The sequence below is a fragment of the Lampetra planeri genome, chromosome 61, assembly GCF_965212315.1.
Source record: "Lampetra planeri chromosome 61, kcLamPlan1.2.h2, whole genome shotgun sequence".
Classification (NCBI taxonomy): domain Eukaryota; kingdom Metazoa; phylum Chordata; class Hyperoartia; order Petromyzontiformes; family Petromyzontidae; genus Lampetra; species Lampetra planeri.
Window position 1 is genome coordinate 4,498,546 of NC_136167.1, and position 26,576 is coordinate 4,525,121.

At 44.7% G+C, this 26,576-nt stretch overlaps 2 protein-coding genes across 2 annotated transcripts; both read left to right on the top strand.

The window, feature by feature from the left end:
• The first annotated feature begins 1,672 nt into the window (after positions 1-1,672).
• LOC144736529 (NACHT, LRR and PYD domains-containing protein 3-like) lies at positions 1,673-7,899 on the top strand. The gene is made up of 2 exons (XM_078619077.1): positions 1,673-2,526; positions 6,992-7,899. The coding sequence occupies exons 1-2, from the start codon at positions 1,953-1,955 to the stop codon at positions 7,897-7,899; spliced, it is 1,482 nt and encodes a 493-aa protein (XP_078475203.1). The 5' UTR covers positions 1,673-1,952.
• An 87-nt stretch (positions 7,900-7,986) lies between these two features.
• Positions 7,987-26,243, top strand: LOC144736530 (protein NLRC3-like). Its single transcript, XM_078619078.1, has 4 exons — positions 7,987-8,645; positions 16,185-16,271; positions 23,618-23,701; positions 25,075-26,243. The coding sequence occupies exons 1-4, from the start codon at positions 7,987-7,989 to the stop codon at positions 25,166-25,168; spliced, it is 924 nt and encodes a 307-aa protein (XP_078475204.1). The 3' UTR covers positions 25,169-26,243.
• Positions 26,244-26,576: the final 333 nt, after the last annotated feature.

A 26,576-nucleotide genomic window follows, 5' to 3' on the forward strand; every position in this document is an offset into this window, starting at 1 on the left:
GGATCTGGATCTTGTGTTTGTTTAGAATTTTGGAAATATTTTTTGTAACGCCTGCTATGTATGGCAACGTGATAATTTTGATCGGAGTTTCAGGTGGTTGTTTCTGTATGGTGGGAGAAACAGCTTGGCGGATAGTGTGGTCAGAGTATCCGTTCATCTTGAGGGCCAGATGTACATGTTTTAATTCACTGGCCAGGTGGTGTTGGTCAGAGATGCAATGAGCCCTATGGTATAGTGTTTTGATGAGGGAATTCTTTTGAGCCAGGTGGTGGTGGGAATCAGGCTTTAAGTAGGAATCTGTGTGGGTGGCTTTCCTGTAAACAGAATGTCCCAAAGAGCCATCAGTGCCACCTGAAGACGTAGGCTTGTGTTGCCTCCGAAACGTCGTGATTTAATTCATTTAATTTTTTACCTACGTGACTTTACCGAAAAAAACCAAAGAGTATGGATCCTTGCAGTCACGAAAACTTCAAATTTAGAACCCTCCTCTCTCTCGTCTCCCTCACACCAGCCACGATTAAATTTAATTAATAAATTTGATTACTTTATATTAAATTTAAATAATAAAAATATAAAAAGGTATTTTGTATTAATCATTTTTATATTAATACAGTATTTTTGGGTTGTGGAACGAATCATCAGAGTTTCAATTATGTCTTATGGGGAAATTTGCTTTGATATACGAGTGCTTTGGATTACGAACACGTTTCCGGAACAAATCATGCTCACAATCCAAGGTTTTACTGTGCTCAGATTGTAAATGTTGTGCATAATCAACGATTTTTGGGTTTAGATCGCGTTATTTATAAATGTGTCGTAACCCTCCACCACCCGACACGGCCAATCGTTAAAAAAAAAGTGTCACGTTGACAAAAGACAAATAGTTCACTGCTTTAGCCCACCGGTGTGTTGAAGCGTGGAACCACAACTTTTTTTTACTGATTGGCCGTGTCGGGTGGTGGAGGGTTACGACACATTTATAAATAACGCGATCTAAACCCAAAAATCGTTGATTATGAACAATATTGGTCGCGAAAGCCTACGTGTAAATGTTGTGGCTTGGCTCTCCAACACACCGGTGTGCTGTACTAGTGTAAAGACATATGACGTCACTACTATGTCGGGACTGTACGAGCGTAGGGACCTATGACGTCACTACCGTGTCGGCTCGGTATGGGGGTTGTAGGCGGGTGTCACGGGGGTTGTCAGGCCGTGGCACTCCGCGTAAACCCAACAGGACACGTGACCGGATAAAGGGGGGCCAGGGGCCCCAGGGGGAAGCTTGGCGGTCACATGGTTGGGAGCCCGGACCTTCCCGAAGGATCGAGAAAGGGGGCGTGGCCTGGGGCACAGCCGGCCACGCCGGAGCAGTTAAAAGCGGGATGTGAACGGGGCGCTGGGCTGTTCTACTCCGGGATGAAGATGCCATGAGAAGTCCTCAAGTCTCCGATCGTCGTTTGTGACCAAGCAGCCGTCACCTGCCTTGGTCACGCTGTGTAGTGTTCCCCGAGTGTTAGTGAGATTAGGAACAATGGTTAGCCAAAAGTATAGTATCATGTATAGTGTGTATCGTGTAGTGTATAGCATGTAAAAGCGTGCAATGCTGTGATCGTCTTTGTTCGATGGCCAGCCAAAAACAGCAACGAGGATACGGCGGCCTCGGCGTAGCATCACACACTGCGGGATGCTGCTGGATGCTTCTGGATACTACCCACGTGCCTCAGTCTTTGTTCAGCATGCACACGCATCGCACTTGTTATCGCAGACTACTTTACCCTATATTATAGATTATTTATAATGCTATTTTCTATAACGAGGTATTCTTTAGCAACACAACTTATAGGATAACTGACTACCAATTATATTGTGGTTTTATTTGCTATTTGAGGGAATCTGGAGAACTACCAGGAAATCCACGAGAGTTACGTAAGGTTTATTCATCTCGTGTGTATATGTGTGTATATATTGAAATATTGAACTTCTTTCACACCGTACGTAGCCAACTGTTAATCGGACATGATCTAACACTTGAGATGAATTTGGGGAAAATTACTATCGCACTCTTGTGTTCTCTTTTCAGGCCACTCGCTGTCATGGCTTCAGCCTGCCCAGCTACAGATCTCATCAGATCCAACCGCATGCAATTACAGAAAATCCTCTGTAGAAGGGTAGACGATGTTCTTGACGCTTCACATCAAGATTATATCTTAAATGACAATGACTATCTGAACATTAGCAATAAACAGGGTCCAGTTGAACAGATCAGGTTTCTGATTACCTCGATTATCACACTGGGGGAAAGTGCCTGTGCCAAGTTCCTGAACTCTACGCTGGAGTCGCTGAGATCTGATTTGCCGGATCTAGCTCGGTGGCTGTCAGATAATAATGAGAAACTGTGTTACCTGAGCCCGACGCCCAGCCATAAGAGACGTCGTCTTGAAGAGTCTACATCACGGAATGCAAGGGATTTGCCTGGGCTGGATCTGATACAGACTGGAGGCAAAGTGAAGCCTGCAGCAGTCATCCGTGAGTGAATTGCTAATATACTTATTTGTTTCTTTTGGTTAAGTCACGTCTAAAGATAAAATAATAAATTAAATTAAATAATAGAATACGACGTTTCGATTGCAACACAAGCAATCATCATCAGGTATAATGAAATAGCGACATAAAATCTAACCAGAAAACTATAGACAGACATATTAGCAGACAGATATCACCAAGATACATAGCGAGAGCAACACAGGTAACAGAGAGGGGTGATCGTCTCTGTGTGGTGGCCTTAAATAGACAGAGGGGGGGGCGGAGGCAGAGAGAGGGAGGAGGGTTAGAGAAAAAATTAGCATATCAATGGGTGGTCAACAGACGTGGTGCTGCGAATGCGATGGCACGGCAAGCAAGCCTGAAAATCAGGAGAAGGACACACTAAAATTAAATAACCTAGTAAAATATCGAAATGTAATGTAATACAACACAGAGGGTCGGTCAACACACAATTAACGCATAGCCTGGTTGATTACGTATTTCAAAGATTGCTAAGTTAGAATTTAAGTGTGAACAATCTAAAGAGAGGACACAGGCAGAGAAAACAAGTCGCCAGAGAGAGAGAAAAAAGATAAGCTTAAAACTTCCCCGTAGAAGTGGTTCAATCTTAATTTTAGAACTTTCGTGACTGCAGGAATTATTATTTGTTTCTTTCGGTTAAGTCACGTCTAAAGATAAAATAATAAATTAAATTAAATAATAGAATACGACGTTTCGATTGCAACACAAGCAATCATCATCAGGTATAATGAAATAGCGACATAAAATCTAACCAGAAAACTATAGACAGACATATTAGCAGACAGATATCACCAAGATGCATAGCGAGAGCAACACAGGTAACAGAGAGGGGTGATCGTCTCTGTGTGGTGGCCTTAAATAGACAGAGGGGGGGGGCGGAGGCAGAGAGAGGGAGGAGGGTTAGAGAAAAAATTAGCATATCAATGGGTGGTCAACAGACGTGGTGCTGCGAATGCGATGGCACGGCAAGCAAGCCTGAAAATCAGGAGAAGGACACACTAAAATTAAATAACCTAGTAAAATATCGAAATGTAATGTAATACAACACAGAGGGTCGGTCAACACACAATTAACGCATAGCCTGGTTGATTACGTATTTCAAAGATTGCTAAGTTAGAATTTAAGTGTGAACAATCTAAAGAGAGGACATCGACCCTCTGTGTTGTATTACATTACATTTCGATATTTTACTAGGTTATTTAATTTTAGTGTGTCCTCCTGATTTTCAGGCTTGCTTGCCGTGCCATCGCATTCGCAGCACCACGTCTGTTGACCACCCATTGATATGCTAATTTTTTCTCTAACCCTCCTCCCTCTCTCTGCCTCCGCCCCCCCCTCTGTCTATTTAAGGCCACCACACAGAGACGATCACCCCTCTCTGTTACCTGTGTTGCTCTCGCTATGTATCTTGGTGATATCTGTCTGCTAATATGTCTTGTCTATAGTTTTCTGGTTAGATTTTATGTCGCTATTTCATTATACCTGATGATGATTGCTTGTGTTGCAATCGAAACGTCGTATTCTATTATTTAATTTAATTTATTATTTTATCTTTAGACGTGACTTAACCGAAAGAAACAAATAATAATTCCTGCAGTCACGAAAGTTCTAAAATTAAGATTGAACCACTTCTACGGGGAAGTTTTAAGCTTATCTTTTTTCTCTCTCTCTGGCGACTTGTTTTCTCTGCCTGTGTCCTCTCTTTAGATTGTTCACACTTAAATTCTAACTTAGCAATCTTTGAAATACGTAATCAACCAGGCTATGCGTTAATTGTGTGTTGACCGACCCTCTGTGTTGTATTACATTACATTTCGATATTTTACTAGGTTATTTAATTTTAGTGTGTCCTTCTGATTTTCAGGCTTGCTTGCCGTGCCATCGCATTCGCAGCACCACGTCTGTTGACCACCCATTGATATGCTAATTTTTTCTCTAACCCTCCTCCCTCTCTCTGCCTCCGCCCCCTCCTCTGTCTATTTAAGGCCACCACACAGAGACGATCACCCCTCTCTGTTACCTGTGTTGCTCTCGCTATGTATCTTGGTGATATCTGTCTGCTAATATGTCTGTCTATAGTTTTCTGGTTAGATTTTATGTCGCTATTTCATTATACCTGATGATGATTGCTTGTGTTGCAATCGAAACGTCGTATTCTATTATTTAATTTAATTTATTATTTTATCTTTAGACGTGACTTAACCGAAAGAAACAAATAATAATTCCTGCAGTCACGAAAGTTCTAAAATTAAGATTGCTAATATACTAATAACTAAACATTTATTTTACCAGGTAAGGCCCATTGAGCTCTTTAGCTATTTTTAGAGGCGACCTGACCACAAATGACAGCTCAACGAAGTGCCTTATAATGTGGAAATGTATAGCAGCCAAATACTCTAAACCAGTGGTTCTTAACCTTTACTACAGCCTTGAAGCCCTTGGATTTTTAATTATTAAAAATTTATAATAAATACATACGTTTGATGAAACAAAGTAGTTGTACTTACATGCCTGTTCTAATTTGTGTTTTGATTTACCTTCTAAAAAACTGGCATGTCTCGAACCACTTCTCTAAACTCATGTTGATTCTAAATGTGGTAGGAAATACCGGAGGACCCCGAAGAAAACCAACGCAACCATGGGGAGAAAGAAAACTCCAAATATACAGCAGGCATCAGGGTCGAGATCGAACCCTTAAACTCCTGTATACCAAGCGAGGGAGTTAACATCTTGCCACTGTGAATGATTCTTTTCCTAATGAATTTGAAATACGATTTTTCCTGATCTTCCTTAGAAATGAGTGCAGTCATCCAAGTACTTGTAAACCACCAAGGCCTAAATTAATTATTAGAGGCATAACGATCGAGATAGGTCCTGCCAAAATTGCTTGTAAAGCGAACACTCATTAAGCGATCGTTGGTTTCTCATCGATTCACTGCCGCATTAAAAACTGAGATACGTTTCACCCCCAAAATGTTCTACTCTTGAACAACTTATTTTTACAGGTAGGAACAACAGGTCCCACACTGCCCACCAGGGATTATTTGTCTGTCTGTCGTGCATACCACGGCCCCACCCCACCAGAGCCCTCCCATTGGCTCGGGGGCACCGAATACAATTATTTAATTAATCGAGCTCGCGGGGTTAGTAGAGAGGGGGGGGGTTAGTAGTGGGGGGGGGGGGGCACCGCCGCGACTCGGGCCAATGAGGAAGACGGGCGATGTTTCATTCACAAAATGGAACTGGGGGAGGGTGGCTCCATTCATAAAATGGAAGCCTTGAAAAGAAAAAAGCGGATCTTTTTGCCTCGTGTTTCTTTCAACATTCCCAGCCTTAAGGTGATTCGGTTTGTCCAAAAAAGCTAATGTATTGTAAAAGATAAAATAAATTAATGCATTTCTAGGTTCACATGAAGCATATAAATTAACACCCCCCCCCCCCCCCCCAATAAAAAAACACTACGGAGTATTATATGACAATGCATATTACAGGTAGGAATAACAGGTTCCACACTGCCCACCAGGGATTTATTTGTCTGTCTGTCGTGCATATTTGTCCATTGTGCACGAATGCGCTGTCCAACCCAGTTCCTACCTGCCCACTCCGAAGGAACGTGTTTAATATGAGAAATACAAATTACTGGATTGTATAATTTTTTATTTAACATCAAATGTAACACCACATGAAGAGCCACGGTAAAATGTTCCCCATATATTCTATTATATCACCTCCTTACAGTCACATTTGAAATCACTCGCACACTCTCCACTCAATCACACAGGCCTCTCGCGCTCTCTCTTGTCACTTCTGAAAATGAGATGTATAGCTCAGTCGGCCTTACCTGGTAAAATTAAAATAGTTTATATTAAAAGAAATGGGTTGCTGCAGTGGCAATATGTTAACTACGTTGCCTGATATACAGGAGGTCATTGGTTCAATCCCAACCCCGATGCATGTAAATTTGGAGAATGTTTGTCTCCCTGTGGCCGCGTGGATTTTTCTCCAGATCATCTAGTTTTTTCCTCCACATTTAGAATCAACACATAATCAACACTACGTTTAGAGTATTTGACTGCTGCTATACATTTCCACATTATAAGGCAATCCGTTGGTCTATTGTTTGTGATAGCCAGGTCACTTATAAAAAAGAGCTACATAACTCAGTGGGCCTTACCTGGTAAAATAAAAATAGTTTCGTTTAAAAATAGTTTATGAAATCAGTGCAGGTGATAGATGAGTTTTTGTATCCTGAGACCAATGAAAGATTAGTGGATATTCCATGGATGACGATGGTTACCTGCAATAAATGTCATAACGAATATTCACTAAGTAGCGTACATGATTACATTGTGGAGTTTTTAAGTTTGTATGGTTTTAAAAATGTCAGATTATCTTGGTGTATGATACTGTTTTTATTTTCTGTTAGGTGAGGAAATGAAAAATTACAAACTGCTTTTGGACGAAGAAACTCGGTACGTACAAGACTATGGCGCAATGCCTGGAAAAATGGCTACCTTGTTGAAGAGGTTTGAGGACCCTGTGCTGGTCTCCTACGACCGCGATTTCAATCTCAAGGAATGCGAGGTCATCGCAATTGGAGAAGAGCATGAGAAGTTGATGCAGAAAGCAAAGATTAATGGATTAACTTTTTGGCAGCTTTTTGATCCTGCGCCTAAAAGTCCCCGATTGGTCGTAATCACCGGCATTGCAGGGAGTGGTAAAACCACACTGAGTAAAGTGATCGTAAACAAATTGCTCACAGATTGTGACGTCTTTTCTAAAAAATTTGAGACCGTTGTTTGGATGCCACTCAGAGAATATGATAATAGTCCTCCACTGTCGCTCAGAGTGTTATTTGAAAAAATGAATCGATGCTTGGCTGATGAGATATTTTCAAACCCAGAGAAAACGCTGATTGTGATGGATGGGTTGGATGAATTTTGGATGCCTCTTGACTTCTCCCATGCTTGCAGTGATCCAGATAAAACCGTGAACTTGGAAACCATCATTGCTGGCTTGGTAAAAGGATGCCTTCTGCGCGAGGCTTCTATCTTCTTGACGATGAGACCCATTGCACTGCAGAAGCTGTCCGATGTGAATGTTGACCTTTGTGTTGAAATTTCTGGCTTTGCCAAGGAGGAGAGCAAATCATTCTTTTGTAAATTTTACGATGATAAAACCAAGATGGATATGTTAATCAAGAAATTGAAAGAAAATGAAATGCTGAATACATTGTGCCAAACCCCTGTTTTCTGTCAAATAGTTGCCATTGCCTTTGATGATGATTTGAAACGGACAAATAACTCTGCGACAGTTCTCAGCACCATGACTTAACTATTTGCTCAGTTCACATACGTACTTTTAAAACACCATGAACGGAGTTCCACTGCAAAGAATGAATGTGTAACCGCACTTGCCAACATGGCTCTAAAGGGGGTTCTGGAAAACATCCAGATGTTCACGAAAGATCAACTACAAGAGTTCCATGTGAGAATTGATGAAGATGGAAGTTCATTTGTCAACGAGGTGTTCAAGCGCAACACTATTAGAGCTGAGACGCGCTACTCATTCTCACACTTGATAATTCAGGAATTCTTTGCAGCCTTGGCCATGTATCTACCTAACACAATGCAATCAGTGAACGGAATCATTGTGGCTGTTGAAAGCAGCAAAGATGGGAGGTTTGATATGTTTCAGAGGTTTTTTTTAGGGCTGGCATCAGACCATCCATGGGAGTTTTTGAAAGATTTTCTGGTCCGTGCTCCGCATTCTCAAAAGCAGATAATTGAGTGGCTCATACAAAGTTTCAAAGCGCACAAAACAGACAAACACAGGCTTATTAGCCTCCTGCATTGCCTGTATGAGCTAAATGACTCCAATATTTTGAGTTGCATCACTGAACCCATAAACGAGATAAGTCTGTCAGGAATGATGCTGACGCCGCATGACTGTCAAGTCCTCTCCTGGTTCCTGCAGCATCGGGCTGAGCCCTTCGACAAACTCGACTTGAGCAAATGCGATATCAGTCTTGAGAAAATTAAGATACTCCAACCAGGCCTGCACAGATGTAAAGTGTTATGGTGAGTTTCACAAACCATTTATTTCACATTTTAGTCATGATTTTTGCATGTTACATTACCTGTCGGTGTAATATTGTTTAGTTGCTTCTACTGACAGCCTCGGGAATCAATATGGCCATTTGGACCTCGTATGGTGCTGCACTTTGGCACAAGTAGAGAGATATATAAACTGGTGGACAGTCTTCTGAGATTCAAAGCACAACATTTTAGTGAATAAATAATTGAATGTACTCTAGAGGGAGTGATTCAACCCACAGCACTTCTGACTAATTGATTTGATAAATTAAACACTACAGTATTCCCTCATTATTCACGGCCTTGCTGTCCGCGATTTTGACTGTCCGCTAAACGCATCTGAAACTCTACACGACTTCATTGAGAGATAAAAAGTGATGAGACAAAGTGATAATGTGTAATCTTCTTGATTCTTTCGGTAAAGTCACGTAGAAGGGAAGTAATAAAATAATAAAAATAAAACATAATGAAACAATTCTCACGACGTTTCGGCCACAACGCAAGCAGCCGTCCTCAGGTGTCTGAATGAAACAGCACAAGTGCTTGGAGCATATATATAAGCTGGGTTGGAAGGGGGGAAAAGGGGCGCCTTGACAAAAGAATATGCATATCAAGAGGAATTTAGCATATTTATGGGAAATGCAGGTATGTGATTAGTACTACTTATGCCCGTGCATTATGCAGGATTAGCAGCATCAAAGGGAAGGGATATGGGAAATGCAGGTATGTGATTAGTACTACTTATGCCCGTGCATTATGCAGGATTAGCAGCATCAAAGAAAGGGGATATGGGAAATGCAGGTATGTGAATAGTACTTCTTATGACCGTGCATTATGCAGGATTAGCAGCATCAAAGGGAGGGGATAGGGGTAGCATTAATAAAGGGAAGAAGTGTTAATAATATGTAGTTGCAGTAACTAAAACCACGTAAACAACTAAAGTATAAACTACATAGTATCATCAGTATACTAAATATACTCTACAATAAGCTGAGTTACTAACGGTAAGTAATACATTACAATTCCACCTCGTAAAAAATATATAATATGCTTCTATCTAAACTTTATTCTCTAACATCACACGAGTCTACACCGTACTATATACTGCCATAGACAAACCCAACATTAAATTATATACGATATTGCTATAAACCACCCTATACCTTATACATTGTAATATTACACTATGTATTATTCTACCCACCCTAATGTATATCACACTGCTGTATATTGACTATACAATTACGATACTATATATTTGTACATTGTATTAAGCATATAAATGTTATACTATTTGTTATTATACACTGTACCATTGACCGTCGTGTGAAAGATACTAAGAGGAAGCAACGAAATATGTCAATGGGTGAGTAATGGTAGGAAACTTGCAGCGGAGCAAAGAATCCATTCCCTGCGGAGAATACAATGCCAGTGAGTGGAACGCGGTCTGAAAGTCACCGTAAACGTTAACACAATCAGTTAAGATCAGAAATGGTTTATTACGTCCTTCCAATGATTGCTAAGCCAGAATCCATCTTCTCGGTTGAAATTGTCTCTGTGTTTGTATATGTGGATCGCCTAATGAATGAATCTCTCATGGTAGCCAGTTGGCTTGCAGAGAACCTCTGTCTTGGAGAAGTCAATATCATGTGAGCCCACTGAATTGTAACAGTGATCTGCCACGGCTGAGGTGTTTGTCCTACCGTGTTTCAAGTCTGCTTTATGTTCACGGATGCGGTCCGAGACATGTCGTTTGGTTTCTCCAATGTAACTGCTACCACAGAGTCAACTTAGTTTGTAGACGCCAGGGTACTGTATGTCTGGAACCACATCTTTTACAGACGGGACCAGATCACGCATTTTATGTACTGTGTTGAATCGGACCTGGATCTTGTGTTTTATCAGGATTTCACCTGAGGACGGCTGCTTTCTTTGTGGCCGAAACGTCGTGAGAATTGTTTTATTATGTTTTATTTTTATTATTTTATTACTTCCCTTCTACGTGACTTTACCGAAAGAACCAAGAAGATGAATCTCTGCAGTCACGAAAGCTTTAAATCGAATTTTAACCGCCTTTACGGGGAGGGATTCAACATAACTTTGAGATCCTTCAACAAGCTCCGGGATAAGAAGGCTCAGCTCATCGAGTCTCTCACCTTTCTGAAGAGATGCCGCGACTCTAAGGTAATACCAAAAGCATTTACACTAACATGTGCTGCTGTAACTTCTTCTAATGCTAAACGAATTCTGTCTAGAACTAGCTTAGCTCTTATCTCAGAGAAAATCAGACTTACGCGCACCGATCTAGATCAGTTAGACAAGACACTCTACAAATCACACAATGTCCACATCGGATTGGGAACATGTAGACAAAATGACTGCCACTTCAGCTGCCACTATGTCGACCAAATGTAAGGACAACTTGATTTCCAAATTCAACCGCCTCTCAAACAAGAGACCGGACCCACACATTGAAAAGCTAGACGTTAACAAAGTCGTAATTAATCGCAGTAACAGTTCTATTTCTGAAGGTCTGAAATCCGTTTTAGCTAAAGGACTAAACTTTGCAGTCACACCTAGACATACCAGTTAATGATATAATTGCTAGAGTAGATGTAGCTCTCAAGGGCCTGAGTCACATCGCTGCAGACGTAGCAAGATCTGAAATCTCTGCAACCCTCAAAAACGCTAAGATGCCAGCTAGCAACATCAGCAAAGATGAGCGTTTTGAATTAGCTCAATTAAAAAAGAGGGATGACATTGTCATCCTCTCAGCCGACAAAGGCAATGCCACTGTCATGGACAAAATAGAATACAACAACAAAATTCAAGAACTGCTCAACGATGGCAGCTATACAAAAATAAAAAGAGACCCCACCAACAGCCTTGTCACTAAAACCAACAAAATAATTTCTGCTTCAACCGCATTAATTGATCAGACCAAACAGTTCTCGTTGAAACCTTCTGCAGCCAGGCCACCAAGATTATACGGCTTGCCAAAGATACATAAAGAAGATACACCTCTTCGTCCCATTGTCTCTACTATCAACTCCCCCACCTACAAACTGGCTCGTTTTTTGTCTGAAATCATACGGCCTTTCACTGGAAAAACCACCTCTGCAGTACTAAACTCTACTGACCTGGTATCGACAATCAAGGGGATTTCCCTGTCCCCAGACGACCTGCTTGTCAGTTTTGATGTGGTTTCCTTATTCACCAAAGTTCCTGTACCTGACACCATCGCAATCATTGAAGACTTGGTTCATCAAGGACTGAACGCTTGGGTTACCCCCCCTGGTGAGACACTGCTTAACCAATACATACTTCACCTGGAATGGAACTTTCTACAAGCAAACTGAGGGCACCCCAATGGGCCCCCCCCCTATCTCCGGTTGTAGCCAACGTGTTCATTGAGAAATTTGAGACTGACGCCATCCAGACTGCCACTCTACGCCCGACCTTATGGAAGAGGTACGTAGATGACACTTTTGTCATCTGGCCACATGGCCGGCCTGCTCTAGACTAATTTCTCGACCACATCAATTCCATACACCCAGCCATCAGATTCACCATGGAAGTCGAAAAAGATGGCAAGCTGCCCTTTTTGGATGTCCTAATTTAAAGGAGACCTGATGGTTCAATGAGCCACTCTGTCTACAGGAAAGTCACCCATACGGATGCTTACCTAAAACCGGATTCCCACCACCATCCCAGAAGAATTCCCTCATCAAGACTCTATACCATAGAGCCCAATGCATATCCGACCAGGAACACATTGCCAGTGAACTCAAACACGTACGCCAAGCTCTTAAGGCTAATGGTTACTCCGACTACACAATCCGCAAAGCCATCACTCCAACCATCAAGAAGGATCCTGTTGAGGAGCCTTTCAAGACCATCACCTTACCCTACATTGCTGGGGTCACAAAAAAGATCTCCAAAATCCTGATAAAACACAAGATCCAGGTCCGATTCAACACCGTACTTAAAATCCGTGATCTGGTCCCGTCTGTTAAAGATGTGGTTCCAGACATACAGTACCCTGGCGTCTACAAACTAAGTTGCCTCTGTGGTAGCAGTTACATTGGAGAAACCAAACGACATGTCTCGGACCGCATCCGTGAACATAAAGCAGACTTGAAACACGGTAGGACAAACACCTCAGCCGTGGCAGATCACTGTTACAATTCAGTGGGCTCACATGATATTGACTTCTCCAAGACAGAGGTTCTCTGCAAGCCATCTGGCTACCATGAGAGATTCGTTCATGAGGCGATCCACATATACAAACACAGAGACAATTTCAACCGAGAAGATGGATTCTGGCTTAGCAATCATTGGAAGGACGTAATAAACCATTTCGGATCTTAACTGCTTGTGTTCACGTTTACGGTGACTTTCAGACCACGTTCCACTCACTGGCATTGTATTCTCCACAGGGAATGGATTCTTTGCTCCGCTGCAAGTTTCCTACCAATACTCACCCATTGACATATTTCGTAGCTTCCTCTTAGTATCTTTCACACGACGGTCAATGGTACAGTGTATAATAACAAATAGCATAACATTTATATGCTTAATACAATGTACAAAGTAATATATAGTATCGTAATTGTATAGTCAATATACAGCAGTGTGATATACATTAGGTTGGGTAGAATAATACATAGTGTAATATTACAATGTGGTTTATAGCAATACAGTATATAATTTAATGTTGGGGTTGTCTATGGCAGTATATAGTACGGTGTAGACTCGTGTGATGTTCGAGAATTAAGTTTAGATAGAAGCATATTATATATTTTTTACGACGTAGAATTGTAATGTATAGCTTACTGTTAGTAACTCAGCTTATTGTAGAGTATATTTAGTATACTGATAAAACTATGTAGTTTATACTTTAGTTGTTTACGTGGTGGTTTTAGTTACTGCAGCTACATACTATTAACACTCCTTCCCTTTATTAATGCTACCCCTATCCCCTCCCTTTGATGCTGCTAATCCTGCATAATGCACGGGCATAAGTAGTACTAATCACATACCTGCATTTCCCATATCCCTTCCCTTTGATGCTGCTAATCCTGCATAATGCACGGGCATACGTAGTACTAATCACATACCTGCATTTCCTATAAATATGCTAAATTCCTCTTGATATGCATATTCTTTTGTCAAGGCGCCCCTTTTCCCCCCTTCCAACCCAGCTTATATATATGCTCCAAGCACGTGTGCTGTTTCATTCAGACGCTGTCGCCTCGACAGACCTGGTTTTCACCTGAGGACGGCTGCTTGCATTGTGGCCGAAACGTCGTGAGAATTGTTTTATTATGTTTTATTTTTATTATTTTATTACTTCCCTTCTACGTGACTTTACCGAAAGAACCAAGAAGATGAATCCCTGCAGTCACGAAAGCTTTAAATTGATAATGCATAATTTCAATAATTACATTCATCAACTTATTTCATACTTTAATGTATTTTTTATTCACTCTACATTTAGTATAACCAATTATTTTGTGTTATGATAATTGTCATGTATTTAATAGCTTATGTATTTATTAAAACTTATATGTGAACCTTTCTATTAATGAGCATCTCCGGAACATATCAGTCACGAATAACGAGGGAACATTGCACAAGAGGCTGTTTTAATTGTATTGGAAAAGGTCGGGTTATGAGGCAATTATAACGGTGATAAAAGAAATACAATGGAAAAATATATGCCTATTTTATAATTTAGAAATGGTTTGTGTCACGTGCTTGGCTCATAAATGTTTTTGGGTTAGATCGCGTAAGTATAAATGTGTCGTAACCCTCCACCACCCGATACAGCCAGTAAGGTTTGTCACGTAAACAATGCACCAATTAGTTACTACATCATCGAGTGAATCGCCCGATGATGCTGGATGTAATTACCAGGGAAACGTCGTTCTCAAAATGTAAATGTTGTGGATTTACTCTCTAACACACCGATGGGCTAAAGTAGTAACTAATTAGCGCGCTGTTTACGTGACAAACCTTACTGGCTGTGTCGGATGGTGGAGGGTTACGACACATTTATACTTATGCGATCTAACCCAACATCCTTTATTATGAATAATATTGGTGGCGAAAGCCGACGTGTTAAACTGACGTGCTGGGCTACTGTAAATGATGGAGTGGTTGAGCAGAAATTATATTTTTTCTTTTTATACGCAGGCTTTTGCGGCTAATATGTGTCGTACACCTTCACTCGGCACAGCCATTTAAGAAAGTCGCGTGATTAAACGTGCCGCTTTGTGACTTTCCCCAGCACACCAATGTGTTACAGAGGAATTTCACAATCGTCAACAATTGGACGTTTTGGTTGTAGTTACAGCCGGCATTTAGGATGCCACAGTGGCGAGATGTTACCTCCCTCGCCTGGTATACAGGAGGTAGTGGGTTCGATCCCAACCCTGACATCTATATATTTTGAGTTTGCATGTCTCTCTCCCTGTGATTGTGTGGATTTTTCTCGGAGTCCTCAATTTTTTCGCTCCACATTTAGAATCGACGTGCATTCAGAGTATGTGGCTACTATAAATTAACCTCATGGCGGGACCCCGGGGTCCCATAAGCCCCCGGCTCTCGCATAAACATAATGTAAACAAAAACTTTGCTCTCTTTCACCAATGGGTTTGAAGGATGGTGGCAAGTGTTGTCTTGTTAAACTATGCCTTTAAAACTGAAAACTACTTACCTGCAGTACACAATTTGTAAACAGTACTTAAAATAGTACGCATTTTGAATGCGCTGTTCATATTGTAACAAGCGCTTATACCAATGTTACTCTACAGAGTAGTGGGTCGCCGCTCTTATCCGCATTTATACGAGCGGTACGAGGGGACTATTGCTTAACCGCAAAAAAAACTATCTGCATGGATGCATATGGACAAGAGTATTATCAAACAGGAGGAATTAACGGTGCAACTCATCTCATTTGTTAAATATTTGCAGGTAATAGGATTGTCATCGATTGATCCTGGCTGCAGATATTGGTAGGTCCCAAATGATAATAAAAATAAGAGAGCAGTTTCACTGTATTATGCATACCGTGTAGGCAGTTTGAGCAGCTTTGGATAAGACTTATGATCCTGCCCATACCCGAGCATGGAGTGCATTCACTTGTTCAGCTCATCTGCGCATTCGTCCTCGCTGCGCTTGGACGACATGACAACAGAATGATCCGTGCCAAGTGGATTCCGGCGTTTATGTGCGCGGTGGGACGGAGTCGCCAAAAATAAATTTATTACGATTTTGACTTTTGTTTATTCGAGACCCCGGAGTCCTGCCATAAGGTTCAAATGTCCACACGATAAGCCACTTCGTTGAGCAATCATTTGTGTGGCCTGGTCACTTGTGAAAAAGAGCCACATAGCTCAATGGGCCTTACTTTGTAATATAACAACTAATTTAGTTTAGTTGCTGCTCATTGGGTTAAGTGTCAGAATATTGTATGGGTTCATTGCTTCATGTCCCATCTCTGCACATGCATGGCTGCAGGCTGTATGGCAACAATGTGAAGGATGAGGGAATCGATGTGCTGTCCAAGTGCTTACACGGGGAAGGGGGCCACCTGGGAACGCTGAGGTGAGTAGCAACTGCCTCGCAGCGGCTTCTGGCTAACCATCGAACAAAGACGGTCACTGCATCGCGTGCTTTCAGATGCACTTTTGCGGCCATCTGGAATGCTTTTCCGATATTAGGATGCCACTGGAGCTAAGCACTTTTAAATCATCTACATTTAAATATAATGTCTTTGGTTCTTTCGGTAAAGCTACGTAGGTAAAAAATAAAATAAATCACGACGTTTCGAATGCAACACAAGCGTCCGTCATCAGGCGAAAAATGTCGAGAAAGCTGCTATGAACAAGAGGTTATATAAATTTGAGAGAAGTAGGGAGAGAGATTAGCAAGTCAAAGTTAATGAGCTTCCATAAGAACATAACAAACGACTCGGGAGAGAGAGAGAGAACGACCCAGAGAGAGAGAACGACTCAGAGAGAGAGTCAATGGAGGACAAGCAAGGGATTATATATGTTGAGTTAATGGGGAGATTTTTGGGAGAGATTAGCAAGTCAAAGTTAATGAGCTTCCATAAGAAAATAACATAAGAACAACGTAACGACTCGGGAGAGAGAGACAATGACTCGGAGAGAGAGACAGAACGACTCGGAGAGAGAGACTTTTAAACAACTTTTATTGCTGCCAGCAGCAAAAGCACTGGAGGCGATTTCAATATGAAATACACAGTCACCAGCACACAAATGAAAATGAATGCTACAAATCGACGCGCTAAAAGCACCGCGCACAATACAAAAGAAAAGTCACGTGGTTGTGGTGTCATCGTGCACGCCACGGTGACGGACGAGCGCTTCAGAAGGTGAACATGAGGGTGCCGTCCAAGCTGGTACAGAGGGCTTTTCCGGCTCCCCAGTGTTTGAAGAAGACGTGCACATCACCAACATGTGTGTGGTATGCGTGCTCCAGCCGGAGCCACGCCTTAAGCAGGCCTCTGAACACTGGAAGCACAGAGCAGCCGTCCGTGTCACCATCCAGCATCTTTTTTCTCGTTCTGTACACCGCCATCTTCGCCTGCGGGCAAGCGAAGTTGGCGAGGTCATGGCGCTTGTTAGCCAGGTAAGGCACCCCATATACGAAGCTGCTGTTGTAGAAGAGTACCCCCAGTTTCCTGAAGATGTCCCCCAAAAGGCGGAACATTGGTTTGAGCCGCTGGCAGTGTAAGTACTGGTGGGGCAGATCCTCCCTGGCACCGCAGGAAATGCACAAGTCTGTTACCCCTGGCGAGCCACTCGGCCGATGGCAACGTGCAGTGTGCCAACCTCCACTGGAGGTCACCGCAGCGTTTGGCTACGGGAGACTTGTACATTTGTTTCCACTGAGGGGCGGCCGCAATGAGGGGAGAGAAATGGTCTCCATTTTGTGTCCGGTAGGTCGGCCAGGTCCCGAGAATGCAGCGCCTTTACGCAGCACGTGTAGAGCGCTGTATTTGGGGCACTCTTGAGGGGCACGTTCCTGCAGCCTCGGAGCTTCAGTAGCTTGCCGGAGTCGCTGTGGCCGGGGGGAGTGCACGCAGCAGAAGCACAACTCCGGGAAAGAGGAGGAGGGGGGGGGGGGGGAGGGCCGCCATCATCCCCCGGTGCTTCCAGCTTCAGGCGCAGCTCCTTCATGGCGTGGAGCACGTCCCGCAGCAGCTTCTCCCCAGCGAGCATGGGCTGGTGGGTCTGCACGAGGTGGAAGACTGTCCACAGCCCTGCTGATGTGAAGCATAGAGCCCTGGAAAAGGCCGTTGCAGAACAAAGGTTCGTTCAGGACCTGCGCAAGGTCGTAGGGCGCGCGTGTTCTCCACTCGAAGCTCCGCCACGCGTCCAAGAGGCTCTGGTGATAACCTGGCAGCCTCATGTAGTCGACCAGGCTCAGGTCCATCAGGAAGAGCTCCTTTCTGTACCCCAGGCACCCCCCTGCATTCCTCGGCAGGGCGAGGGCCGGCGACTTCCAGGGTAGCTCCTCCCGGTCGTACAGCAACCGCCTGACTGTCATGAGCCTGAAACTCATGACCCTGGCGGCGACGTCCACCAGACCCTGGCCGCCCTCGCTCACCGGCAGGCAGAGAACGCCCTGCCTGAGCCAGTGCTTTCCATGCCAGACGAAGTGCGCGAGTGAGCGGTTGACTCTGGTGAGTAGCCAAGCAGGAGGCTGGAGGGCCTTGGTCTTATGCCACAGCACAGATGCAGCCAGGGTGTTCGCGATGAGCACTCGGCCCCTGAATGACATCTGCGGAGCGAGGCGTGCCCATGTCAGTAATTTAGTCTTAGGTTTTTTCTGTAAAGTCACGTAGGTAAAAAATAATAGAAATATAATAATAAATGAAAATAAATCAATTAAAACACGACGTTTCAGAGGCAACACAAGTCTCCTTCTTCAGGTGGGACCGTCACAGCTAGATTTACTGTCTCAAGTGAGGAAAAATCCAAGAGACAAGCTCTTAAATACAAGTTAGGGGGAGGGGGGGTTAGAAGGGAGGGTTCCAGTTGGTTCACCAACTGTATAGTTTCGGCGGCGAAAAGTTGTGTGTAGAAATCCCTGGCGGTCTTGGCGATCTCGCTCTCAGATGTTGCTGTTTGTCCATCTGGGGTTCACAAACTGGAAATTTTTGTGGTGTTGGCCGGTGCTTTGTTTAAGCGGAAGAAAAACTTAGAGGGAGAGTCCATCTGCGACAGGTGCTGCATCTTTTTGTGCACAAAAGCACGATGTGCCTGCTCGTCCGTGATGGACCTGAAAAGCCGCTGCTTCCCCAGTAGCGTCTCACCCTGCTGTGTGTCGTGGGATGAGCTCAGCTCTGCCTCAAGTGCCAGCACCTTGTTTTGCAGTTGGCGCGCCACCTCGTTCTTGGCGGCGGCATGCTGGCTCATGAACTGCTGACAGAAAACCCTGACCTGCGCCTTTGTGTTGTCCCACCAGAGCTGGTGGGAGCTGAAGCTTCCTTTGGCAGGCAGCCACTGAGCCCAAAAGGCTTTGAAGGTTTCTCTGAAGTCGGTGTCATCAAGCAGCTGTACATTGAGTCTCCAGTAGGCGCTGTGCTGCTCCGCTCTGGGAATTCGCAGCAGCACAGAGACCAGGTGGTGATCTGAAAAACCGGAGGGTACGATTTTGCTGTCTCCGAGCAGGTTAACTCTGCTGAGCGTTGACGTACAGTCGGTCGAGCCTGGCAAGGCTATATCCTGCCTTGAGAGCCGCAACGGCACCAAGAGTACTGCCGCTGAGCTGGATGCTGTAGTCGCCACACGTCACGCAGATCCAGTCTCCACACGAGTAGTTCGGCTAGCGGCCGTGTGGATTCAGGGTGAGGTTCGGCAGTGTTGCGGTCGAGAGCTGGGTCGAGGGTGCAGTTAAAGTCTCCCCCCACGACGGTGAGCACGTCGTCTGTCGCGAGTGCGTCCCGCAGCGCACCGAAGAAGAGCTTCCTCTCGGGGGCCTTGCTCAGCGCGTACACGTTAAAGCACCTGAGACAGGATTTATTCAGGACGAATTCCACAGAAATCAAGTGACCTTTGACGATTTCTTTGAAGGAGACATTCTCTGGTGCAAACCGCGAACTAAGCACAATTGCCACGCCGGCGAGGTTGTCCTCTGCATGGCCGAAAAAGGCCCGGCCGCTTAGGAAAGGCTGGCGTTGGGCCTCCAGAGTAGCGTCGAGGTGAGTTTCCTGGAGGAGAGTCACATCTGCTTTGTGTACCCTGACAAAGCGGCAGATCTGGTTCCACCTCTTGTCACTGCGAGCGCTGTTACAGTTCAGACTAGCAACCTTAATAGCTGAAGCCATCATGTAGTTTTATGGTGATGGTAGTGTTAACAATAGTTGCGGGTTGGGTTACTTCTGGGCAGAAGTAAGCTCCTTCGCCTTGTGCATGAACGCTTTAAGACGGTAGCATTCCTGAGTCGAGAAACCCAACTTGTCGCTGTTGCGGCAAATTTGTTGAGATGATTTGAGGAAAGCGGTGAGGTCAGGGAAAACGGCCCCGACCTTAACTTGACGCTTCCTGAAAGTTTTCTCGAGGAAGTTGTGGATGTCCCCAGGTGTGCAATCGAACTCGCTGTTGACTTGTGAGTAGCTGAGCTCACTCACTGTGTCTTCTCCTTCGGTCTCCGACACCTCGTCGTCCGAGTTCTCCAGCTCGTCAAACTGTGACTCGGCAGAAGCCTCGTTTGCCGTTGGTGATGGCAGGGCCTCATTAGGAAGAGGGTGGCTGCCCTCTGGTAGTGGAAGGTCTTTTGCTCTTTCTTCGGGTGAGGTGAGCCGGCCTGCGTCGCCTTTCTGCAGTGTGGCGCCTTCAGGCGCCGCACCGGCTGGTGGTTCCTCTTGCTCTGAGGATGCTGAGGTGGCGTTCGGCGGTGGTGGCGGGGGTGTTGGCGGCCCTTGTCTTACCGTGCTGTCCTCAGGCGGGTCACCATCGAGCATGTCTTCATATTGACCCCCTGCAACGCCATCTGGGATGGCGCTCGCGGGGGGGGGGGGGTTGCTCGTCCTGCTCTGCGAGTTTTTGGTAGGGCTCGTGATCGGCGGTGGCCGAGCGTTTAGGGTTAGGGGCCGCGTGGCCTCCTCCGCCGAGGGTGGGCTTTACCCTGCGCTTGCGGGAGGTGACGAGGGTGAAGCCCTCGCCATTCTCGTCGTCGGTGGGCGGCTTTGTGCAACCGGCCGCCGATTCAGCGTCCTGCTGCTGCAACAGCTGTCACTCGTGCAGTGGTGGCTGCTGAGGCTGAGGCTGTTGCGGCTGCTGCTGCTGCTGGCACTGCTGCCGGTGCTGCTGTTGCTGCTGCGTGACGTTTATTGCAGGCTGCGTGTTTTTTCCTTTTGGTTTTCCCGTGCAGTTTGCACGGGCATGGCCGAAGCCACCGCACACATAGCAGCGTGGCAACGCGGTGGACACGTACACGGTGTAGGCGTATCCTTTTGAAGTCTACTTAAAGTTCACGTTGAGTTCCGTGTTGTTGCCATTTAAAATCATGAAAGTTTGTCGCTTAAACGACAAGACGTGCGCCATTTCTGGGTCCCGTGTGCACAAGGGTAGCATAATGATACGGGACACAACTTTGCCGAACCGCTCAAGGTCTCATTGTAGGTCGGCAGTTTTGAGGAAAGGTGGGGCGTTGGAGATGAGCACTTTTCGCGTGGGGGAGGAGAGAGGTGTGCATTGCACAAATATCTCCCCCCTGAAGGTGAGCCCCGTGGCGATGACACGCGCCACCATCTCCGCGTTGGTGAAGACGACCACGTAGCCACGGTTCATGGGAGTCGCGGCGATGACGTTCCGCTTCCCCACACACTGTTCAGCGGTGTTTATCACGTCGTCCACCTTTATCTCAGGTGGCGGGAAGCAGAGCAGTCCATGTTGGGTGGTTTGAGAGATATGATTCTCCGGCGTAGCGTGGCATTGTGAGTAAGGAAATAAATAAATAAACATTTGCTAAACTTCCTTAATATTGACATTAGCTGCACAAATGAAAGGAGAGAACAAGACAAGAAGAGGTGGATGGAAAAGAAAAGTGTGGTGGGGGGGGCACAGGGTAGCCTCAGGAGAGGGGGGGGCAGTGAAAAGGTCTTTTCACGAGTGTCCCATGGCGTGATGGGTGCTGCTGGGGGCAGGGAAGCAGCAGTGCTGAGATGAGAGGGTGATAAAAGGAGCAGAGAGGAGAGAAGTGAGAAAGAGGAGCGATTTTAATGTTTGCAGTAAAGAAGAATAGGAAGGATGTGACAGAGGGGGGGGTGGAAAGGTAGTGGGTGTTATGGCTGTGAGCAGGCCGCAGGCTTGCCGAGTAAACGAGTGTGATGACAGGAAAAAGAGATGCAGAGGAGGGAGACAGCACGACCCTGTGTTGTTGGAGGCACTCACAGAGGTGGAGGATAGAAGATGAGCACTCGAATGGTGCTCAGAGATTGGAAGAGGTCGCTGAAAAGTGCAAAAAAATGACGTCAGGCGAGGCTGGGATGCATAAATGAAACTAGGCCCTCACTGCCAGATAATGTAATCTCCAGGAGCACGGGTAGGCTCACCCTCTTCCCAGCATGCACAGAGAGAGATACAAAGAGAGAGAACAACCCAGAGAGAGAAGGACCCACACTCCCCGGCTCCCTTGTCAAAGTCACGCAGGCAGAACAGAAGGTGCGGTGCTGTCAGCTGTGCTGTGAGAGGGACATGGTTGGACCCAGGCTGCGGGGCTGGCGCTGCTGTGAGAGGAAAGTGTGTAAAGGGCCAAGGTAGCCGGGCCAGTGAGACAAAGCCTGTAGGACAGCAAGGGCCATCGATACATCGAGGCTAAGGGAGGCTATGTTCGTGATTCCCCAGCCCGTTAATGCAAAGGCATCAATGCAACTCGGAGTTCTATCTCTCTCTGAGCCATTCTCTCTCTCTGGGTCGTTCTGTCTCTCTCTGAGTCAGAGTTGCATTGACCTGTTTGATGCCTTTGCATTAACGGGCTGGATTCCTGCAGTCACGAATGCTTCAAATCAAGATTAATTTCTTTAGAACTGCTTGTTGTGTTTAGTTGTCCTTCCCCTGCACCTCCGGTGAGCACAGTTGGCCATGTATGGTCCGAAAGAAGTTCAACATACGTACATACGTAACATCACTTGCCCCAATAGTATATTAATGCTATATTGCATCTTAACACGTAATTATTCTCGTCAAGGAACATTTCACCACCGTGGCGCCCAACGTCAGCCATATAAATAACTGAAGTGGGCCTGGGTTAGATTCCCGACTTGGGCCTCTTTTCATGCGTGGTTTGTATTCTCTCCCCCCCCCTGTTCTGCATGGGCTTCCTTTAGGTTCTCAGCTTTCCTTTCGTAGCTAAAAAAAAAACCCCACCAAACAATGTAACTGATGTTGGTCAATTCTTTAATGCGGAAAATTGTACCTGCAACCTGAGTTGGTGTTAAACACAGCGGCAGCATCGCCCCTTGTTAGGGAAACTGAAGCAAAAATCTCCTGAAAAGTAGCCTCTGGTTTTCCCAGGTAAACAAGCACCATAACAGTGCTCATCAGAGGTGTGTCCGGATGTTGGAATATTTTATGATACATTCCTACGTCCAATGTCGATATCCATTGCTGCTATAAGTGGGGTTCAGTGTCTTTTAGATTTGGCTGCTGCTCGAACTGTGCACGCAATAAGACACTTGAGTTCTTTTTTGTTGCCAGGTCACTTCTGAAAAAGCTGTATAGCTCAGTGGACCTAAAAATAGTTTAGGTTCGATATTTTTAGTAATCTGCTTGCCTTCCCTTTACTTTGCACTCTTATCGTGTTTTTGTGTTTGTTGTAGCTTTCTGACCCCGTGCCTCCACTGGATATCTGTGAAAAAAGAGCTCATTGGACTTCTCCAGGATAAATAAACATTTTGCTTCTGATTTTACCTTCAGCCTGGGTCCCTGCTCACTGACGGACAAGTCGATTCCTGAACTCAAACACATCATCAGGGTCAACCCAAACTTGAAGATTCTAAGGTAGGTCATCCACATTCTACACCCATGCTGTGTGTGTGCACTTTATTTTATATTAGCCTCACTGCACTCCCGGGAACTACTGGACAAATCAATTTATTTCATCAGGTAAAGCCCACTGAGCTATGTAGCTCTTTTTCAGAAGCGACCTGGCTATCACAAACAATCGCCCAACAAAAATTGCCTTATAATGTGCAAATTTATAGCAGCAGTCAAATACTCTAAACGTAGTGTTGATTATGTGTACCGGTCCTGGGTCCTGGGTCTGCCCAATATCGCCTCAGCTGAGGCAAGTACGACCATCACTGGGAATACAAAGGCAGTTGGGCATGGTGCTGGCCACTCACCCCCTCGTGTGCCGTGCCAGCCTTCATAGACGCTCGTAAAAAGCAATTGCCCCAAGTCTTCTTCTTCTTGGTTCTTTTGGTAAAGTCACGTAGAAGGGAAGTAATAAAATAATAAAAATAAAACATAATAAAATAATGTTTTATTTTTATTATTTTATTACTTCCCTTCTACGTGACTTTACCGAAAGAACCAAGAAGATGAATCCCTGCAGTCACGAAAGCTTTAAATCGAAATTGCCCCAAGTCTGTTAAGTATTTTTTTTATTTTACCAGGTAAGGCCCACTGGGCTATTTAGCTTTTTCAGAAGTGATCGGGCTATCGCAAATGATAATTCAATTAAGTGGTGTAGAAATGTATAGCGGCCAAAATCGTGAATAGCAAGTTTGTGAGTAACAAGGGAATACCGTACCACATCACTTGTTTACCCAGGGTACGACTTCACTTGTTTACCCAGGGTACCCTTCACTTGTTTACCCAGGGTACCCTTCACTTGTTTACCCAGGGTACCACTTCACTTGTTTACCCAGGGTACCCTTCACTTGTTTACCCAGGTACAACTTCACTTGTTTACCCAGAGTACCACTTCACTGGTCTACCCAGAGTACCACTTCACTTGTTTACCCAGGGTACAACTTCAATTGTTTACCCAGGGTACCCTTCACTTGTTTACCCAGGTTACCACTTCACAGGAGGGTCCTGCCAGGTGTAATCAGTAGGTGGTGATGTTACTGCTGCGTGTAACACCAATTGAGTAATTTGCAGGTAATTATTTGTCAGCACTGGGATGTTTGCCCAATACTGGTTACATTATATGTTTTTTTTTCAATCTATGGGAAGAAACCACACCTTGGAGAAAACAAACGCAAAACATACGCTTATGTTTCCCATCTTTTAGGGCAGTGTCATTGATGAATGTGAGGTGTTGTTCTTTGTGCTTATGCACCACTGCCAACACGAGATAACAAAAGTTCGTCAAACTTAATTCCGTGCTACAGGTTCATTAACAATCACTTCTTTCTGTCGTGCAGGTTAATTAACAACCGCTTCAGTGCCCACGGCAAGACAAAGCTTGAAAACACTTGCAGGATGTCAAACTGTAAGGTTTTTTTTTATTTTAATTGAGAAATTCTGCTGACATCACCAGAAAAGAGGAGCTGCAACAAAGACAAAGATCCCCCATATAGCCTTAACATACTGTTGTGACAACTGCTGTTATGTATGTATATATGTTGAACTTATTTCACGCTGTACGTACCCAACCATGCTAATCGGAAGTGCAGGGGGGAGTACAACAAAGTAAACAACAACAAGCAGTTAGAAAGAAATTAGTTTGTCAATCTAGATGATTTAAAAGTGCATAGCTCCAGTGGCTTCTTAAGAGCGTTCCAGACGGCCACAGAAGCACATCTGAAAGCGCGCGATGCAGTGACAGTCTGTTAGTAAGTCTCTGACTTATATTTAAAGTTTTGAGTCGTTATGTGTATATATATTGAGTGTATAAATTATGTACACGTTATAAGTTTATCAGGAGGGTTGGCGGGGGAGGGTGACTGGGGCACTTGGGTATGGAGAGAGATGTGCTCTGAGATCAAATGTTTCGTGAAATATTTACAACTTAATCTTAACTTTGTTTTACCATCTGATAGCCCCAAGTACTTTGCGTGAGTCTTCTTCAAGCCGTTGTGTTTTGGAGTGATGCATTGTGTAACTATTTTCAGTGAATAGTACAAATGTTACAACTAAACTTCCCAAGTGCTAATGTCTTTGCTTTTTATACAAGGGATGACGGACTGGTTGAGTGACTTAGCCGTGTTATAAAAGACTGTAGATTGTACTTATAAAATAAAGAATTATGGAAATTGCTATTTTGAAGTGAGATTGGTGCCAAAAATATGGTACTACTTGAGGATGTTGGCACAAGACAGGAAAGTGGAAACAAATGACGAAATGTGCAGCACACACCTATGGCTATGGGGCTATCTGCCCATGGATCGTGATGATGATGATGAATTTTCAAACGCTATTGAGTGCTTGTACATCTAATTGTGTGTGTTTTACGTCTCGATATGGGTCTGTTTGTTAATGGATCTCTGCATTGCTTGTGACATACAGTATCCACTTGTTATTCGCGAAGAGGGATACATTCTGGAAATGGTCATGCTAATTCATTAAATTTTTATGAATAATTCATACATATGTAGTGGTGGTGTTGACGTGCGCCGACTGTGACAGTGATGGATCACGGGGCGGCGCGGGGTGCGGGGTTGGGCACGCGTTGTGGGCGTGGTGTGGACGCGCGCGCCAGGAGTGACAGATGACGGGGCGGCGCGGCGTGGGTGGTGAGGCACGCTGAGATGTGGGAAAACAGGATCGTAGCCAGCGCCCAGTGATTGGTCGAATAAGATGGGTGCTCGCAGCGACGTCCGCAGGTGGGGTATAAAGGGGGACGCGCGAGAGCACTCGGGGAGAGTTACCCAGTTGAAGACCAGAAGACGGAGCTGAAGACCTAGTGCCCCGAGACCCCTAGTCC

Excerpts from the sequence above, each read along its gene's own strand:
- LOC144736530 (XM_078619078.1), top strand. The coding sequence starts at position 7,987 with ATGGCTCTAAAGGGGGTTCTGGAAAACATCCAGATGTTCACGAAAGAT. Across the intron at positions 16,272-23,617 it reads GGCCACCTGGGAACGCTGAG|CCTGGGTCCCTGCTCACTGA; the intron begins GTGAGTAGCAAC and ends TTTTACCTTCAG. Across the intron at positions 23,702-25,074 it reads CCAAACTTGAAGATTCTAAG|GTTAATTAACAACCGCTTCA; the intron begins GTAGGTCATCCA and ends TCTGTCGTGCAG.
- LOC144736529 (XM_078619077.1), top strand. The coding sequence starts at position 1,953 with ATGTGTGTATATATTGAAATATTGAACTTCTTTCACACCGTACGTAGC. Across the intron at positions 2,527-6,991 it reads GAAGCCTGCAGCAGTCATCC|GTGAGGAAATGAAAAATTAC; the intron begins GTGAGTGAATTG and ends ATTTTCTGTTAG.